The sequence below is a fragment of the Hyaena hyaena genome, unplaced genomic scaffold, assembly GCF_003009895.1.
Source record: "Hyaena hyaena isolate Hyena2069 unplaced genomic scaffold, ASM300989v1 scaffold_14, whole genome shotgun sequence".
NCBI classification, from domain to species: domain Eukaryota; kingdom Metazoa; phylum Chordata; class Mammalia; order Carnivora; family Hyaenidae; genus Hyaena; species Hyaena hyaena.
The window spans coordinates 3,470,873-3,488,527 of record NW_024080646.1 but is presented as its reverse complement, the minus strand read 5'-3'; the positions used below and the strand labels follow the sequence as shown (position 1 = coordinate 3,488,527).

The 17,655-nt window shown below is 41.6% G+C and overlaps 1 protein-coding gene and 1 pseudogene across 1 annotated transcript in view; both read left to right on the top strand.

Moving 5' to 3' along the window:
• The first annotated feature begins 5,300 nt into the window (after positions 1-5,300).
• LAMA3 (laminin subunit alpha 3) overlaps positions 5,301-17,655 on the top strand; it is a 276,412-nt gene continuing 264,057 nt past the window's right edge. Inside the window, exon 1 of the mRNA XM_039217713.1 lies at positions 5,301-5,597. Within this exon, the coding sequence (XP_039073644.1) occupies positions 5,301-5,597 (297 nt within the window). The remainder of the gene's footprint in view (positions 5,598-17,655) is intronic.
• On the top strand, positions 5,918-15,841 carry LOC120220716 (annotated as a pseudogene).

Sequence of the window (17,655 nt, the reverse complement as noted above, 5' to 3'; positions counted from 1 at the left end):
CTGTTTTATTTATTTCTGAGAGAGGGAGAGAGACAGCATGAGCAGGGGAGGGTCAGAAAGAGAGAGATACAGACTGAAGCAGGCTCCAGGCTCTGAGCTAGCTGTCAGCACAGAGCCTGATGCTGGGCTCGAACCCACGAACCTTGAGATCATGACCTGAGCCGAAGTTGGACACTTAGCTGACTGAGCCACCCAGGTACCCCACAAAGTTATTTTTAAACAGTTAAAGTGAATGATATTACATATCCCTTGACTAAAGAATGTAATAATTCCTATCAGAGAGAACTACTGTCTTTGTACAATAAAGAAAGTTTGTAAGTCATGCTCTTAATTGTTGCCTTTTACAGCAAACTAGGAAGTTCTGTGAGGAAGAGGCCTTGATTTGAATCCACAGATGGTCAGTTGTGACTTTGAGGATTCTCAATATCTCAGTGAAATGGCCTGGCATGGTGGGAGGGTTACTGGCTGGGTGAGGAACAGCTTCTTTAATTTAGATTTTGATTTGAATTTGCATATTAATGAAATTATTTTGGAGTCTTACCATTGGTTGAATATTTTCCTTCAAATAATCTTTTGTCTGGAAGGACTTTATAAACGGTATGTAAAATCTTTCTCATTCTTTCTCAGTCTTCTTTTGTCAACTAAGACAGGATCAGACCACTTTGGGCAGGACCGTTTCCTGGGCATTCACTCAGTTGATCTATTTAAACAAGTAAGTTCTTATTAGGGCAAAGCAATATAGGCTCATTATTGGAAAAATGAAAAAAAAATAGACACTCAAAAAGAAGAATATAAACAAAAAGTCCCTTCTCTCCATCTCATCTATCCACTCTAGAACATTCTACTGTATAATTTAAAGTCTTTCAGTCTGCTTTCACACACACATGTGCATATGCATGCACACACACATTTATACATACTTTTTATATTTAAGATATATTTCAGTTCTGCAAAACTCTTTTTAAATAACAGCTGTATTAAGATATAATTCATGTATTATAAATTCACTTTTAAAGTACATATTCTGTGGTTATTAGCATATTCACAGGATTGTACATCCATCAGCATTAATTCCAGAACTTTTTGATCATCACATACCCATTAGCAGTTACTCCCTATACGATATCTAGCCTTTTGTGTCTAGCTTCTTTTACCTAGTGTAATGTTTTCAAGGTTTACCTGCATTATAGCACGTATCAGAACTTCATTCATTTTTATGGTGGAATGCTATTACATTCTATGGATGTACTACATTTGTTAATTCATCCATCAGCTGGTAAACAATGTGTTGTTTTTACTTTTTGGCTATTATAAACACTGATAAGAACATTAATGTACAAGCTTTTATATGGATGTATGTGTTCGGTTCTCTTGAGTAGATACTTAGGATTGGAATTGATGGGTCATATGGTAACATTAAGTTTACATTTTTGAGAAACTGCCAATGTGTTTAACAAAGTGTCTATACCATTTTGCATTCCTTCCAGCAATGTATAAGAGTTCTGATTTTCCATGTCCTCATCAGCACTTGTTATTATCTGTCTTTTTATTACAGCCATCTACTGGGTGTGAAGTGGTATCTCTCTGTGGTTTTGATTTGCATTTCTTTGATGATTAATGATGTTGAGCATTTTTCCGTGTGCTTTTTGGCCAATTTTTATATCTTCTTTGAAGAAACATCTATTCAAAAAATGTTTTCCAATCATCTAATTTTTTTTAGTGACTGTAGAGTTCTTTATTCTGGATATGAATCTCTCTCTTTTTAAATGTTTACTTATTTTTGAGAGAGAGAGAGAGAGCACAAGGAGGGGAGGGGCAGAGAGAGAATGGGAGACAGAGAATCCCGAACAGGCCCCAGGCCCTGAGCTGTAGGCATAGAGCCCAACATAGGACTCAAATTCACAAACTGTGAGATCATGACCTGAGCTGAAGTTCGATGCTAAACTGACTGAGAAACCAGGTGGCTCTGGATATGAATCTCTTTTTTCTTTTTTTTTTTTAATTTTTTTAAATGTTTTATTTATTTCTAGGAGAGAGAGAGAGAGAGACAGAGTGAGCAGGGGAGGGTCAGAGAGAGAGGGAGTCACAGACTCTGAAACAGGCTCCAGGCTCTGAGCTGGCAGTCAGCACAGAGCCCGACGCGGGGCTCGAACCCACGAACCGCGAGATCATGACCTAAGCGAAAGTCGGACGCTTAACCGACTAAGCCACCCAGGCGCCCCTGGATATGAATCTCTTATCAGATATATGATTTGCAAATATTTTCTCCCATCTTTGGGTTGTCTTTTCACTTTTTTGATGATGTCCTTTGAAGTACTAAAGTTATAAAATTTGATGAGATTTTATTTAAATTTTTCTTTTGTTGCATGTGCTTTTGATGTCATATCTAAGAAACCAGTGTCTAATCCAAAACCACAGATATTTACTTTTATATTTTTGTCTAAGAGTTTTGCAGTGCTAGCTCTCACATTAGGTCTTTGACCCATTTTGAGTTAATTTTTGTATATGGTGTGAGGTAGGCATCCAACTTTACTTATTTGCATGTGGATAACCAGTTGTTACATTTATTGAAAAGATTACTCTTTCCCCATTGAATGATTTTGGCACCATTAAAAGTGGTTAAGATTGAGTGACCGTGAATATAAAGATTTATTTCTGGACACCCACTTCTATTCCCTTGATCTATATGCTTATCCTTATGCTAGTACCACACTCTCTTGATTATTGTACATTTGTATTAAGTTTTGAAATTGGGAAAGTATGAGTCCTCTAATTTCATTAATCTTTTTTCAGGATTGTTTTGGCTGTTCTGGATTCTTTGCATTTTCACATGAATTTTAAGATAAACTTGCTAGTGTTTGCAAAAATATTGCCTGGGATTTTGATAGGGATTTTATTGAATCTGTAGATTGCTTTTAGGAAATATTGCCATCTTAACAATATTGTCTTTTGGGGCTCAGTCAGTTAAGCATCCGACTTTGACTCAGGTCATGATCTTACAGTTCATGAGTTTGAGCCCCATGTCAGGTTCTGTGCTGACAACTCAGAGCCTGGAGCCTGTTTTAGATTCTGTGTCTCTCTGCCCCTTACCTACTCACACTCTGTGTGTGTCTCTCTCTCTTTCTCAAAAGTAAATAAACATTTAAAAAATAGTTTAAAACCAAAACAAAACAATATTGTCTCTCAATCTATGAACATGGAATGTCTTTCCATTTATTTAGGTCTTTATTTTCTTGCAAAGATGTTTTGTAGTTTTCATTGTACAGGTCTTGAGCTTCTTTTGTTAAATTTATTTAGAAGAACACTCTTCTTTTCGATGCTATAGGAAATGGAATTTCCCTTAATTTCATTTTTGGATTGCTCATTGCTAGTGTTTAGAAATACAATTGATTCTTGTACATGTATTATTTTATAACCCTTTTTCTTTCAAAAAATTGTGAACATCTTTCTGTGTCAGAAAATGTAGTTGTATAACATCATTTTAGTGACCTTGTAGTATTTTGCTTTAATGTTTTCTTTAATAAAAACATTTAATAAAAAGTTCACTGTGATTTTTTATTTAACCAGCTCTGCACTATTAGGCATTAAGTTCTTTTAAACTTAAAAAAAAATCAAACACATCTAAAATAATTCTGATACATACTTGCCACTAAATAAATCTTTGCAAACTTCCTTAATTTTTTCCTGGATATAAATGTCCACAAGTGGAGTTGTTAGGGCAAACTATATGCACATTGAAGTCATTTGCTAAGCACTGCAAACACTGCCCTCCTGAAGAGTGACAAGGTTTTCACTTCAAGGCTGTGACACTTCATTTGCTTAATTCTCTGTTTTACTATTAAAAAATATCTTGGCTAGTTTGGTAGGTGAAAGATGAATCTCACTGGTGCTTTGTTTGCATTTCAATTCTCGGGAAGGTCAAAAGGTGTTTATTAACATATGAAAAGTTTGTTTCCTGTTAATTACATTAGGTTTCTCATCCTTGAGTATTGAACTGTTTCTAATTGTTTTGTGAAAGCAGTTTGTATATTAAAGTTATTAATCCTATGTCCTTTATGGTGTACATTTTCTTCTCTCATTGGTTTTCCATTTTTGTTTCATTATGGTGCTTTTGGATGTACGGAATTTTTAGTTTTTATGTCAAGGCACCAATCTTTGTGGCTTCTCCTTTTGGTGTTACACTCCAAATTTCTTTCCCTATCTTTTTATTTTTTGAAGAGCAAACAGATTAAATCGGTACACTGCCTTCTTCCTTGCACGTATCCCAGTATTTAATAAATATGCTGGTGGTTTCTCTTTCTTCCTTTCAACTGCACCACTGTTATGCCTATCTCCATCTTTGCTCAGGGAACGTTCTCACGTGGCCTTTTCCCTTCTCCTTCCTTCACAGCTCCAGTCCTGCTTCCGCTGAGGCACGTCTATCAGTCTGGCCAGCAGCAGTGACACTCGCTCGGAATTGCTTAAGAGTTCGGGGAGGTATCCCGCATACAAGACCAAATCTCAGTTTCGGGATGGGGGTAGCCTCTGCTCCGAAGCCAGCTTGACAGCTCCAGTAATTCGCTCAACATCCTTCGGTTTACCTGTAAAATTTCGCAGATTAGGCATCTAAAAGATCTCCTCCAGAGTGTCTTTGCACAAACTTGGCAAACTACAACCTGCGCTGTTGGCTCTCTTTTAAACGTGTGTCCGTTCCACCACTCCCAATTCCCGGTGAGCTCCTTGGATCCCAGACTCCGTACGTGGCGGCAGTGCCGCATCTATCGTTGGCGCACAGTGTTTGAGAATTGACGGGACTTGTCTTTTGACAATTGAGACTTGTCCGGGAAGCCACAATGTCTTTGATGTAAGTTCTGCAGGCAGTGCCAGCTTGCTCTGATGTCTCACCCAAATTCGCTGCAAGCCTACTCCCTTGTCCGAGGTCCAGAGCTGGCTTTCCTCTCTGGTGTGTGACCGCGCGTAGCGGGAGAGGAAAACTTTCTGATTTCTGCGCGGGGCGTGGGAAGGTGGGGCGGCCCCCGCCGCAGCCGCAGCCGGGTGGGAGCCCGGGAACGCCTTCTGCGCTCCCCGCCCGCGAAGTTTGCAGCGCGCAGCGCGTTCGCAGAGACCTGGTTTCCCGGCCCGAGGTTAGGCGCTGTCATTTCTGCTCCGCTGGGTGCCGGCTCCAGCCGTTGCGGGTTCCAAACCAGAGAAGCCGCCCCCACGCCGCCTCCGGCTCCAGGCGCGTGGGGCGGGGGCGCGGACGGCCGCCGCCCACACCCGCGGCTGAGCTCGCTCTTCCCGGGAGGATCGTGCGCTGCAGGATGGCGGCGGCTGCGTGGGCTCCAGGCTGGGCATCGAGGCCAGTTCTGCTGCTGCTGCTGCTGCTGCTGTTGCCGCCGCCGCCCCCCCTGCTGCGGGCGGTGAGCGCCTCTCGGGAACCCCGGGCCGCGGCCCGGCTCAGCCTGCACCCGCCCTACTTCAATCTGGCGGAGGCGGCGAGGATTTGGGCCACGGCCACCTGCGGGGAGCGAGAGCCTGGCGGCGCGCGGCCGCGGCCGGAGCTCTACTGCAAGTTGGTGGGGGGACCCACCGCTCCGGGCAGCGGCCACACCATCCAGGTAAGGTCCCGGGAGCGAGCGAGGGGTGGCAGGGAGCGGGCCCCCCACCCCGCTCTGCCCAACTACCCCACGCGGAGGGAGGGGGTCCTTCCCCCGCGTGCGCTAGAGAGCCGGGACCAGGACGGGGTCCCCCAGGCCCAGCGCGGGCGGGCGACCCGGGAGGTGGGCGCGGTGCGGAGGTGCGAACCTGCGGGAGCACCAGCCTCGCCCACGCGCCGCCCGAGGCGGGCACCGGCAGAGCGCGCGAGGTGAGTTACGGCTGAGGTTAAGTTTGGGCGCGCTGAGCAGAAAGTCCCCGAGTGCGCTCCGGGGTGCGTAGAATGTACGGAACTATCGCCCAGTCTGCCCCCGTCACTCAGGTAGCGCCGGGCCAGGCCTTGAGTGCCCTGGGCGCCTCGTAGGCCTTTCTTTCTCCCCGACCTTATTCGGAGAAGTTGGTAGCAGTGGCTTTCCGTGGTGTATTTGGAGAGAACTTTTGGGTTATATTGGTAGCATCACTCCGATGTCGCCGAAGAGATGCACCTCGCCGCACTGCCTGAAGTGCCACCATTCAGGGTCGCTGGGGCGAGTGAGACTTGAAATGGGCAGCCTTGGACGCAGTGCTCAGGGTCCATCAGAGAGTCTTAGCGCGAACACCTGGTGCGAATAATAGTGTTGCTGGTGCTTAATCAGCATCTGGACGTGTGCCAGGGCTTGACACACGCCCCTCACAACAGCGCTGGGAACTGGATCCGGGAAGAGGTTGAGAAACTTCCTGCGTCTTCAAGCAGGTCAGGGAGATTTGAACCCAGTACTGACTCCAAGTTCACTTTACACCGAGCCATAATTCATAATTGCCTCCCTCCTTCTACTGGGAAATACTGCTGAGGAGTAGGAAAGTGTTGCCGGAAGAGGGAGTAATTTTGGAGCTTGTCTCCAAAAGCAAAAGATTGTCATTGAGAATCTAGGTCAGAGTTTTAGAAACCAACTCTTGGTTGTGCATTTCCATATGTAGCAAATTGTTGAACATGCAGTCACAAATTTTGTGCATGTATTGCTTTATTAATATATTGTATGCACTGTAAAATAAAAATTAAAATAACTGATGAAAATACTTTTAATTTTATTAACAGCGCTAAGTAATTTTGTTTTCTCTAAATACTTAGTTTGCAATTGTGTAGAGCTATTTATAAATTTACAGATTTAATTATTTATATAATTGATTTTGACAAATTGAGTTTATCACTTATGATCCAGCAATTCAAGGTTGGTTTTACACTAATGCTTGAAATTAGTGATTGTCGTAGCTGGAAAGATACCTCAAAAAAAAAAAAAAAGTAGATTCGTGGAGAAGTTCTGCATTGACCACTGAGTTCCAGAGTCAGCTACGTAGTTCACAGAGTCCAGGTCAAAATGAAAATGTAAAAACCTTGTCCAAAAATTATGAATTTCAAATGGTGATAGCGGAGCATTAAATTAAGTGAAGGGCCTTTCTGAGTGTGGGATTCTGTGTAACTCCACAGATCTGATACTGCCTGAATTCATTAAATCATGGTACTCATGTTTCTGCCCCATCCTTCGGTTATTCTAAAAATTTTTTAAAGTAGACACTTGGCCAGTCAATGTTTGCTTTTCAAATGGCATTCGGTACTTCCTGGTAGGATGGTATTGTGTTTTAATGGTTTAAAAAATAGACTCAGAACTCACTGCAAGTCTTTCTTTTAATATTAAAATATATTACAAAATTCTGTGTCCATGTTTTTAAAATGTGCAAATACTGAGAACTTTTAGAGTAACACAATTCTGTCTTTTCAGCAGCCAAAAATGAAACATTTCCAAAACACTCTTTTCAAAGTGTATATTTCTTGGGGCACTTGGGTGACTCAGTCGGTTAAGCCTCCAACTTCAGCTCAGGTCATGATCTCCCGGTTCATGAGTTTGAGCCCCACATAGGACTCTGTGCTGACAGCTTAGAGCCTGGAGCCCACTTTGGATTCTGTGTCTCCCTCTTTCTCAGCCTATCCTCTCTTCGCTCTCAAAAATAAATAAACATAAAAAAATAACATAAAAAAAGCCTATTTTTTTTAGAACAGTATTTACCTTTTCATGCATTGTTAAAACAGCAGCTTTACCTCGGTGAGTACCTCTTTTTTTTGTAAATATCTATCAGGTAGTGCATTACTGGCAGCCTTTGTCATTCCAGAATAAGCAAATTAGAAATTTTTGTGGAAAAAAACGTGTTACCCATCTTTAAATGTCAATCTTTTAAGTGGTTTACCATGAGCGAACCGGTGAATCTGTGTCATGAAAACAATTTCATTATTACTCCTCCTTGTAGTTCAAGGTTGGAACTATTCTGCTCTTCAGAAGAATAGAATCCACATGTCCACTTAACCAGGCACATGTAAGTGTCGATGTGTCATGGTCAGATGATAGCCTGCTGGAGCCGCTCCTCCTCTTCCCTTGGACAGAGAGACACTCAGGACCATTGTGACCAGCTGACTTGAGGACAGGGTAAAGGCCCTAAGCCTTAAATAATGTGCCCTAAGCACATTAAATATTAGTAAAACTGAATTTCTTCACTTTTAAGTTAAATAAACAAGTTTTTTTTTTTTTAATTTTTTTATTTATTTCTAGGAGAGAGAGAGAGACAGTGTGAGCAGGGGAGGGTCAGAGAGAGAGGGGGAGATACAGACTCCGAAATTGGCTCCAGGCTCTGAGCTGGCAGTCAGCACAGAGCCCGACGTGGGGCTCGAACCCACGAACCGCGAGATCATGACCTAAGCGAAAGTCGGACGCTTAACCGACTAAGCCACCCAGGCGCCCCATGAATAAACAAGTTTTAATATCCCCTCCTAGCATCCCATTGGATTGCCTGGCACATCCTACTTTGGAGAGAATGGCCCTAATTATGGAAAGAACAAATAGGAGAGGAAAGGCATCAAAGAAATTTTCAGTTGTCTCCTTTCCCCTAGATTTGCCTAGGAATGGATGATCTTCATTCCCCTCCTCAATGGGTATTTTTTTTTTTTTTTTTTTTGAGTGCTCATAGGTTGATAGTACCTTTTGGAGGTCCAGAAAAGTCCTACTTTCTGGTCTGGTTGAGTTGACTTGGTCCTTAAACCTTGGTTCACAGTCCTAGATAGAGTAGGAAGTGGCTTCTCTGAGGTTGTTCAGCAGACTGCATTCCTAGGCCAGGCTATAGCCAGTGGAAAAATAATGCCATCTGGCGTTATGCCTTACTCTTCCCTAAAAATAAGGAGTGAGCACAAGCTTCTGCTGAATAGTGCTTTCTGCTTTCACAGTTGGGGGCTTGAGGAGATCTCACTGATTGCTCATGTAAGAGGTTCTTACCTAATGAGGACGGAGAAGACAGGAAAGGGGAGTTAGAAAAGCTGGGCTGTTAGACGCTCACTCTAGCCCAGTGTTGGCAGCACTTGGTGGAGACCCTGCCTTTCAGAAAACTGAGGGGTGATGGGATGCGAGTAGAAGAAAGGAAGAGAGACTGTTGTACCTGAATGGTGATGATCTTGGATCTATTTATGTACAGCTCAAGATGGGAAATGGAGAAGACTTAACAAGTTGTGTTTCTTTGAACTTTCTAAAAATAAATCTTTAGGGCCAGCCAGGGTTTAGAATTTCAGGCAGAAAGATCTTGCAAAAAATGTAAAAAATGAATAAAAGCTACGTCTTTGGATACAACCTGGGCTTATGGTCCTGATTCTATAATAATTATTCTGATACTTGAATGGTAGCATGTGTCAAAAGGTAGAGCTTTTTAAAAGCCTGAAATTTTTGTTTGTTGTGTGAAAAATATTTGCTATGGTTTCTCCAGACTTCAAATTCATTAAATAAGATTTTATATACTTGTTACTGCTCAGACATTAAGTTTTTGGTGTTTGAGAGCTCTGTGATTCAGGGATTTTTTTCTGTGTGATTCACAGCTGTATCCAATGCTTAGCACAAAGGCTGGTACAGTGTATGTGCTCAGAAAATATTGAAGCAGAGGATGATGGAATGAAGCTAAAGGTGGTAAAGATGTTTGTAAAGAATTACAAGAAAAATGCACGAATTAATTCTGTTCTGCTGAGAAGGAACTCCCACCAAAATCTGTCATACTTTATGCTTCAATTTTACATGTTTACGTACCTATGGAATCAAAACACATTATTATTTACTGATATCTGCTAGAGATAATGGTCAAATGTTAGTGGAAGGCTGCATTGAAAATATAACCTTGTGTTTGGTTTAGTTTGGCATTAACACTACACTCACAGGAATGAAATGAACCTATTTACCAATTATATGATGCTGGTTTTGCACACTGACAGTTTAACACATCTTTTGTATGTTCCTTCATTACATTATAATTTATGCTCAGGAACTTCTATCTAGAAGCTAGCACACACCGGTCAGTTACAGCCAAGAGCAGGAACGCTAGGCCCAAAGCAGGCTAGGTTGTGTGTTTGTGTAACTTGGACTAATAATGGTCATAAACAGGAAACTCATTTTCACTAAGGCTGTTTATAGAACTATTGTGAAAGAGAAACCATTTGTTAGCCTCAACAAGAGCCTTTTCCGTTGTGAAACTGATAGGAAAGTCTTGAGCAAGGGCTGAGAAATCTAAGACATTTACTAGTCCATTGATACATTTGTAACAATTCATAGGGGTAAGAGTTATTTTGAAACTTCAGACAAATGACTATAGTCAGCAATTTAAAGATGAATAATCCTTTAAAAAAATGATTTTCCTAACAGTTGTGTGTTGATGGATATTAGCTAAATTTTAGCAATGAAGGTTTATGCACAAATCATTTGGAGAGGACATCCATGTTTTTCTTTGGAGAACCACGTTCACTCACCAGCAAAGGAACATGGTTCCACACACCAGAATGTCAGCAATTTAAATTTTTTCCCCAGCAGGAGTGCCTGGGTGGCTCAGTCAGTTGAGAATCTGACTTCGGCTCAGGTTATGATCTCATGGTTTGTGGGTTTGAGCCTTGCATTGGGGGTTTGAGCCTTGCATTGGGTCTGTGCTGACAGCTCAGAGCCTGGAGCCTGCTTCAGATTGTGTCTTCCACTCTCTCTGTTCCTCCCCTGTTCATAAACTGTCTCTCTCTCAAAAATAAAATAAACATTGAAAAATTTTTTCCTCAACAAATCACAGATTACTGGAACTCATGGACTTTCAGGGTTGTTGAAGGTAAATAGTTGGAAGTGGGGATGTTTAGTCCTTGAATTGCAAGATTTTACTTCATGCTATGAATTACCCATGCATTGACAATGTGGATCATTTAATCTGAGAAAAAAAAGTATATAGTCATAGGTAAAGGAAAGGACTTGTGAGAAAACTGTACTGAACCCATTACTGAAAGTTAGCTGTGTGCAATTTTACATCTTCAGTGCACACATGAATGTGAAAACCACACATTTTCTTCATATTTTTACCCAAACTAGATTGAAGTAGGATTCATTTTTAACAGCTTCACTGAAGCATAATTTTTTAAGTTTTTAAAAAATTGATTTCTGAGAGAGAGAGACAGCGTGAGCATGCGAGGGTCAGAGAGAGAGAGAGGGAGACACAGAATCTGAAGCAGGTTCCAGGCTCTGAGCTAGTTGTCAGCACAGAGCCTGACCCAGAGCTTGAACCCACAAGCCGTGAGGTCATGCCCTGAGCCAAAGTTGGACACTCAACTGACTGAGCCACCCACGCACCCCTACTGAAGCATAATTTAAGCAACTATAACATGCATCCATTATAACTGTGAATTAAATATTTTTTAATAAATTCATAGAGTTGTGCAGCTATCACTGGAATCCACTTTTAGAACACTTCCATCAGCCCCAAAAGTTCTCTTGTGTCAATGCTTTCCATTTCTGCATTTATCTCCACTAGTATTATTTTTGTTTCTAAAAATTTCCCATTTCTAGAAATTTCATATAAATGAAATTATACAACATGTAGTCTTTTTTTTTTTTTTAATGTTTTTTATTTCTGAGAGAGAGAGTGAGAGAGACAGCATGAGCAGGGGAGAGTCAGAGAGAGAGGGAGACAGAGAGTCTGAAGCAGGCTCCAGGTTGGCTGTCAGCACAGAGCCCGACACAGGGCTCGAACCCACAAACTGTGACATCATGACCTGAGCTGAAGTCAGACGCTTAACCGACTGAGCCACCCAGGCGCCCCACAACATGTAGTCTTTTGTGTCTGACTTCTTTCACTTGGCATAATGATTTTGAAGTTCATTAATATTGTTGTATGATTTAGTAGTTTGTTTCTTTTTGTTGCAGAAAATAATATTCCATTGTATAGCTATACCTCATTTTCTTTATCCAAATAAAGGACATTTGGATTGTTTTCAGGTTTGGGCTACTATAGGTAATGCTGCCATGAGCATTCACAAATGAATTTTTGTGTGGACATATCTTTTCAGTTTGCTTGGGTAGATTCCTAGGAGTGGAATTGCTAGATCACATAGTAAATTTATATTTAAGTTTTTGAGAAACTACTCATCATTGAAATGGAGCACTGAGGTCTCCAACTAATATTATGGAACTATTTCTCCCTTCAGGTCCCTCAATTTTTGCTTCATGTATATCTGAGGCTTTTTTCTTGGAATATATACATTTAAATTGTTATATCTTCTTGAAGGATTGTCCCTTTTCTCACTGTGTAATGTCTGTCTTTATCTTTTATAACAATTTTTAACTTAAAGTTTATTTTGTCTGATATTAGTATAACCACCCCAACTCTTTTTAGGTTACTATTTACATGGAATATGTTTTTCTGTCCTTTTGCTTTCAATTTATTTGTGTCTTTGGGTCTAAAATGAATCTCTTGTAGATCTGTATCATTTTTTTTTTAAATCCATCCTGCACATCTTTGCCTTTTAAGTTAGAAGTTTAATCTATTTACATTTAAAGTGATTACTGATAAGGATTACTGATAAGTGATAAAGATTACTGATAAGTGATAATTTATAAATCTAATCCATTTACATTTAAAGTGGCCTTATTTTACCATTTGTTATTTGCTTCCTATATGTCTTTTATCCTTTTGGTTCCTCAATTCCTCCATTGCTACCTTCTTTTGTGTTTAATTTCTTTTTCCAATGACCCATTTTGATTTCTTCCTCATTTACTTTTCTGAATATTTTTTGGTTATTTTCATACTGATTACTCTGGGGATTATAACTAACATCCTAAATTTATGACAGTTCAGTTTGAGTTCCATCAACTTAGCATCAGTGGTATTTAAAGTTCTGCTTCTATACAGGTCTATTCCCCCTCTTTATGTTACTGTCACAAATTAGATCTTTTTTTTTAAAATGTTTATTTATATTTGAGAAAGACAGAGTATGAGTAAGGAAGGGGCAGAGAGAGAGGGAGACACAGAATCTGAAGCAAGCTCCAGACTCTGAGCACAGAGCCTGACATGGGGCTCAAACTTACAAACCGCGAGATCATGACCTGAGCTGAAGTCGGATGCTTAACCAACTGAGCCACCCAGGTGCCCCACAAATTAGATCTTTCTTAAAAAAAAGTTTATTTTGATATATATAGAGAGAGAGAGCGAGAGAGAGAGACAGGGAGCAAGTGCATACATGGGGGAGGTGCAGAGAGCGAGAGGGAGAGAGAGAATCCCAAGCGGGCTTTGCACTGTCAGCACACCGGATGTGGGGCTTGATCTCACGAACTGAATGTGAAATTATGACCTGAGCTGACATCAGGGATCTGATGCTTAACTCACTAAGCCACACAGCCACCCCACATGTTAGATCTTTATACATTGTCGCCCACTGACATAAATATATCACTGTTGTTCTATGCATTTCTGTTGAAAATCCTATGGGACAAACCAAAAATCCAATAATGCTGGCTTTTGTATTTACCTATGTAGTTATCTGCACTGGTGTTTTTATTTCTTTGTACAGCTTTGAGTTATTGTCTAGTGTTCTTTCGTCTCAGCTGAAAGACTCCTTTAGGTTCTCTTGCCTTTTAACCTTCAATGAGCAGGTCTACTAGCAACATACTCCTTCAGCTTGTGTTTATTTGGGAATGTTCTCATTTCTCCCTCATTTGAAGAATAATTTACCAGGTACATAATTCTGTTTTCCTTTCTACATTTTAAATATTTTGTCTCAACACCTTCTGGCTTCCAAGGTTTCAGATGAAAAATAGGCTGTTAATCTTATTGATAGGATGTTTCTCTTTTGCTGCTTTCAAGATTCTCTTTTTGTCTTTTTAAAAAAAAATGTTTATTTATTTTTGAGAGAGAGAGAGAGAGATGTGTGCATAGTGAAGGGGCAGAGAGAGAGAGGAAGACAGAGAATCTGAAGCAGGCTCTGAACTGTCAGTGTAGAGCCCAATGCAGGGCTTGAACTCACAAACCATGAGATCATGTCCTGAGCCCAAGTCAGACGCATAACCAACTGAGCCACCCAGACGCCCTCTTTTTGTCTTTTGACAGTTTGATTATAATGTTTCTTGGTGTGAATCTCTTTGAGTTTTTCTTACTTGGAGTTTATTAAGTTTCTAGCTCTGTCCACTGCAGGGGTCTAGAAACAATGATACACTAGTCACAATGAGCATTTACTAAATGGCACCTCATACCCAGATCTTGGTTTCTAAACACCACACCCATAACAAACAAACAAACAAACAAACAAACAATGCTTATTGAAAAATTAGTTGGTTCCAAGGAAGGAGCAAAACAAATTGAAAATGGTGCTAGAGTAGGGGCATCTAGGTGTCTCAGTTGGTAAAGCGTCGGCTTTGACTCAGGTCATGATCTTACGGCTTGTGAGTTTGAGCCCTACATTGGGCTCTGTGCTGACAGCTCAGAGCCCAGAGCCTGCTTCGGATGCTGTGTCTCCCTCTCTCTCTGTCCCTCCCCCACTCATGCTCTCTCTCTCAACAATAAATAAATGTTGAAAAATATTTTTTTGTTTGTAAAAAATTCTGTTAATAATGGAATGTACAGCGTATTATATACTGAACACATTTGGCATGCTAAATAATCCACAGGCAAAGAGACTTTTACAGAATAAGTGTTGTTTTATAATGTAATAATGACTAGTTTAGATATTATTTATTTGTGTAGGGACACATTTTTGTATCAGTTTAAGAAACATTTTGTAGGGAGAGTGGCTGTGGAGTTGGATGAGCAGCAGCTGTCCTTGCAGCCGACCCTGGAGATAGAGGGGGTGTGCTTCCTGCACGTCATGATGGGCTCCCTGCAAGCTCCTCTGGCTAGGACATCGTCTTCAGCTGCAGCTTTTTCTATGTGGTGTTTCAGAAGCTTTCCATCCAGATGAGGGCCTGGAGGCAGAGGCATCTGGACTGGGCTGTGGCTGCCATGGGACCTGATGTTGTTTTTATTTATTTAGTAAAAATTTTTAAAAATATTTTATGTATTTTTGAGAGAGAGAGAGAGAGAGAGAGAGAGACAGACAGACAGACAGACAGAGTAAGAGGAGGGGGAGGGGCAGAGAGAAAGGGAGACACAGAGTCCGAAGCAGGCTCCAGGCTCTGAGCTGTCAGCACAGAGCCTGACTTGGGGCTCGAACACATAAACCATGAGATCATGACCTGAGCTGTAGTTGAATGCTTAACTAACTGAGCCACCCAGGCGCCCCAGCCTGATGTTGTGTTTGAATGACAAGGCTTGGGATGCCTGGATGCCTCAGTCAGTTAAGCGTCTGACTCTTAATTTCAGCTCAGGTCATGATCTTGTAGTCCGTGAGATCAAGCCCCGTGTTGGGCTTTATGCTGATAGCGTGGAGCTTCTTTGGGAGGATCTCTCTCCCTATCTCTCTCTCTCTGCCCCTCCCTGACTCACGCTAGCTCTCTCTCCAAGTAAATAAATAAACATTAAACAAATTTTAAATGACAAGAGGCTTTAGCGGCTGCCCCTTTGAAAATGCAAGCGGTATTGAATGCACAAGTTGAAAAGTATAAGGAAAAACTCTGATAGCCTGAAGAACAGAAAAAAGAGATGGAAGATTGAAATGTAAAAAAGCATGCAAGAAAGACAAGGTTACAAAGCAGATGTGAGAAAGCCTCCAGAAGAAGACATTCCTGGGCCTTCTACTTCATCAGTCATCCTGAAGCGAAAATTTGACAGAAAGCCTTTGCAGGGAGGTGGTGACAGTCCTTTGTCTGGGGCAGAAGGCGGAGCCTGCTCCTGCAGAGGCCCGTACCCTGTGGTAGACGAGGCCAAGAATCTTGTCAGTGTCGCTTTTGACCTTAGCAAGAGGAACCCATAGCCCTCAGTTCGGTTGCCTTACACACGCTTTTCACGGTGTGCGTTAAGGGGAGGGTGGCTTTTTTCTCTTCTTTACTCCACCTGCATCTTCAATGGTCGATGTCAGTGTGAGATTTTATAGACATCACCACTAGCAGTAGTGGCAGTGGTCACACTTCACTAAAGCCAGTGACTGCGTTCATTGATCTCGTAGGTAGTTGCTAGTTGGTAGATAAAGGCCTCTGGGTGATGAACGGTCTTGATTAAAGAGGTCTGGTGATGATTCTTCAAGTTAGATGTCCCTGCTGGCTGGACAGTCTCTGGAACTCATTGTGCTGAGTGACGTCTTCCTTGTCAACGGTCAGTGAGCTCACCAGCGCGGACTGTTGATGTGGACACTTGACGAGGTTGTTCCTGTGTATTTATTTTTATGTACAGAACTTTGTAAAAAGAAACTATAAAAAAAAGCCAAAGAACATTTTTAGCATCTCTATTAAATTCAAGGAAGTTTCTTTATGAACTTGAATTTGTTTGTCAGACATTAAGCAACTTTTTATCATTCCAAAAAAAGGTAACATTTTGGGAGGGGGGAGGTATTAATTTTCTCAGGCTAATTTCGGTGGCAAGAAGACATTCTTCCAGATGGTAAATTTTTTTTCTGGCTGTCATTTAGACTTTCATGAAACCTGCATTAACCCTTGCTCAGCGTTCTGGAATCATCTGCCTGATGAGGAAAAGACTTATTAAATGGTACCTCAGCAGTCCTAGTCAGTGGAACTGAGTGTACACATGGGCTCCTGGCCAAGGGACAAGTGGGGACTGAGATCCAGCCTGGGCAAGGCCATATTTGCTCAGGGGCAGGGAGCCTTCTTTTCTGCTTTGTATAAAAAGAGCTCTTTGCATGAGCTAGCAGGGCCTTGATTAGATCCCTCATGCCAACGGGGTGGAAACTGCCCTGGGGAAAGCCAGCTCATTGAGTCTCACGTCTTCTGCCAGCTTTTCAACGTCCTAAACATATTGTACTTTCCTAGTGGTTTTCCCATCCTGAAGGCCCAGGAAATACATGTGAAAGTAATAAATGGGTATTAGCCAGAAAGGAATATGAATTTTAATGTGATTATTTGTACATAGCTTAGCTGTGAGAAGTGGGGAAAAAGAAACAATTCTCTACTACTTGCAGGTTACACTGTACACTGCATATACTGTGCACGGAAGTGATGCCAAATAAAGAGGCAGGACGGTGAGTAATAGGAATCAGGCGACTTAGTCTCCTGCTCAGTGCAAGGTATAAATTTCACACTTCTGTAATACTTCCTGATGCTTGGTACTGTTGTAAAGCACTTTACATGTACTGACTTCTTAATCCTGACAGCAGTTTATAACGGGGGTAATCTTAGCATGTTCATTTTATAGATGAGGAAACTGAAGCACAGAGAGGTTGAGTATTTGTTTAAGATCCGAAAGCTAGCATGTGGTGCAGCCCCATGCTGCAGAGTTCATGCCCTTACCCCTGTGCTGTGCTGCCGCTGCCTGGCTAACTAGGCTAACTCAGGCACGCCGTCTCGCTAATTCCATTCATTATGTGGGAGCCATTCATTTTCACATCTGATGTCCTTATTGCATCTTGAGCTCCCTGAGGGTGGGGCTACGTTTTCCTGCTCTTGTCTGTGTCCCCTGTGGCGGTGTGTCCAGAAACTGCAGAGATGCTTTTTTATTTTTTATTTTTTTGCTGTTTATTTATTCTGAGAGAGAAAGCGCATGCACAAGAGTGGGGGAGGGACAGAGAGAGAGAGAGAGAGAGAGAGAGAGAATCCCAAGCAGGCTCCATGCTCAGCA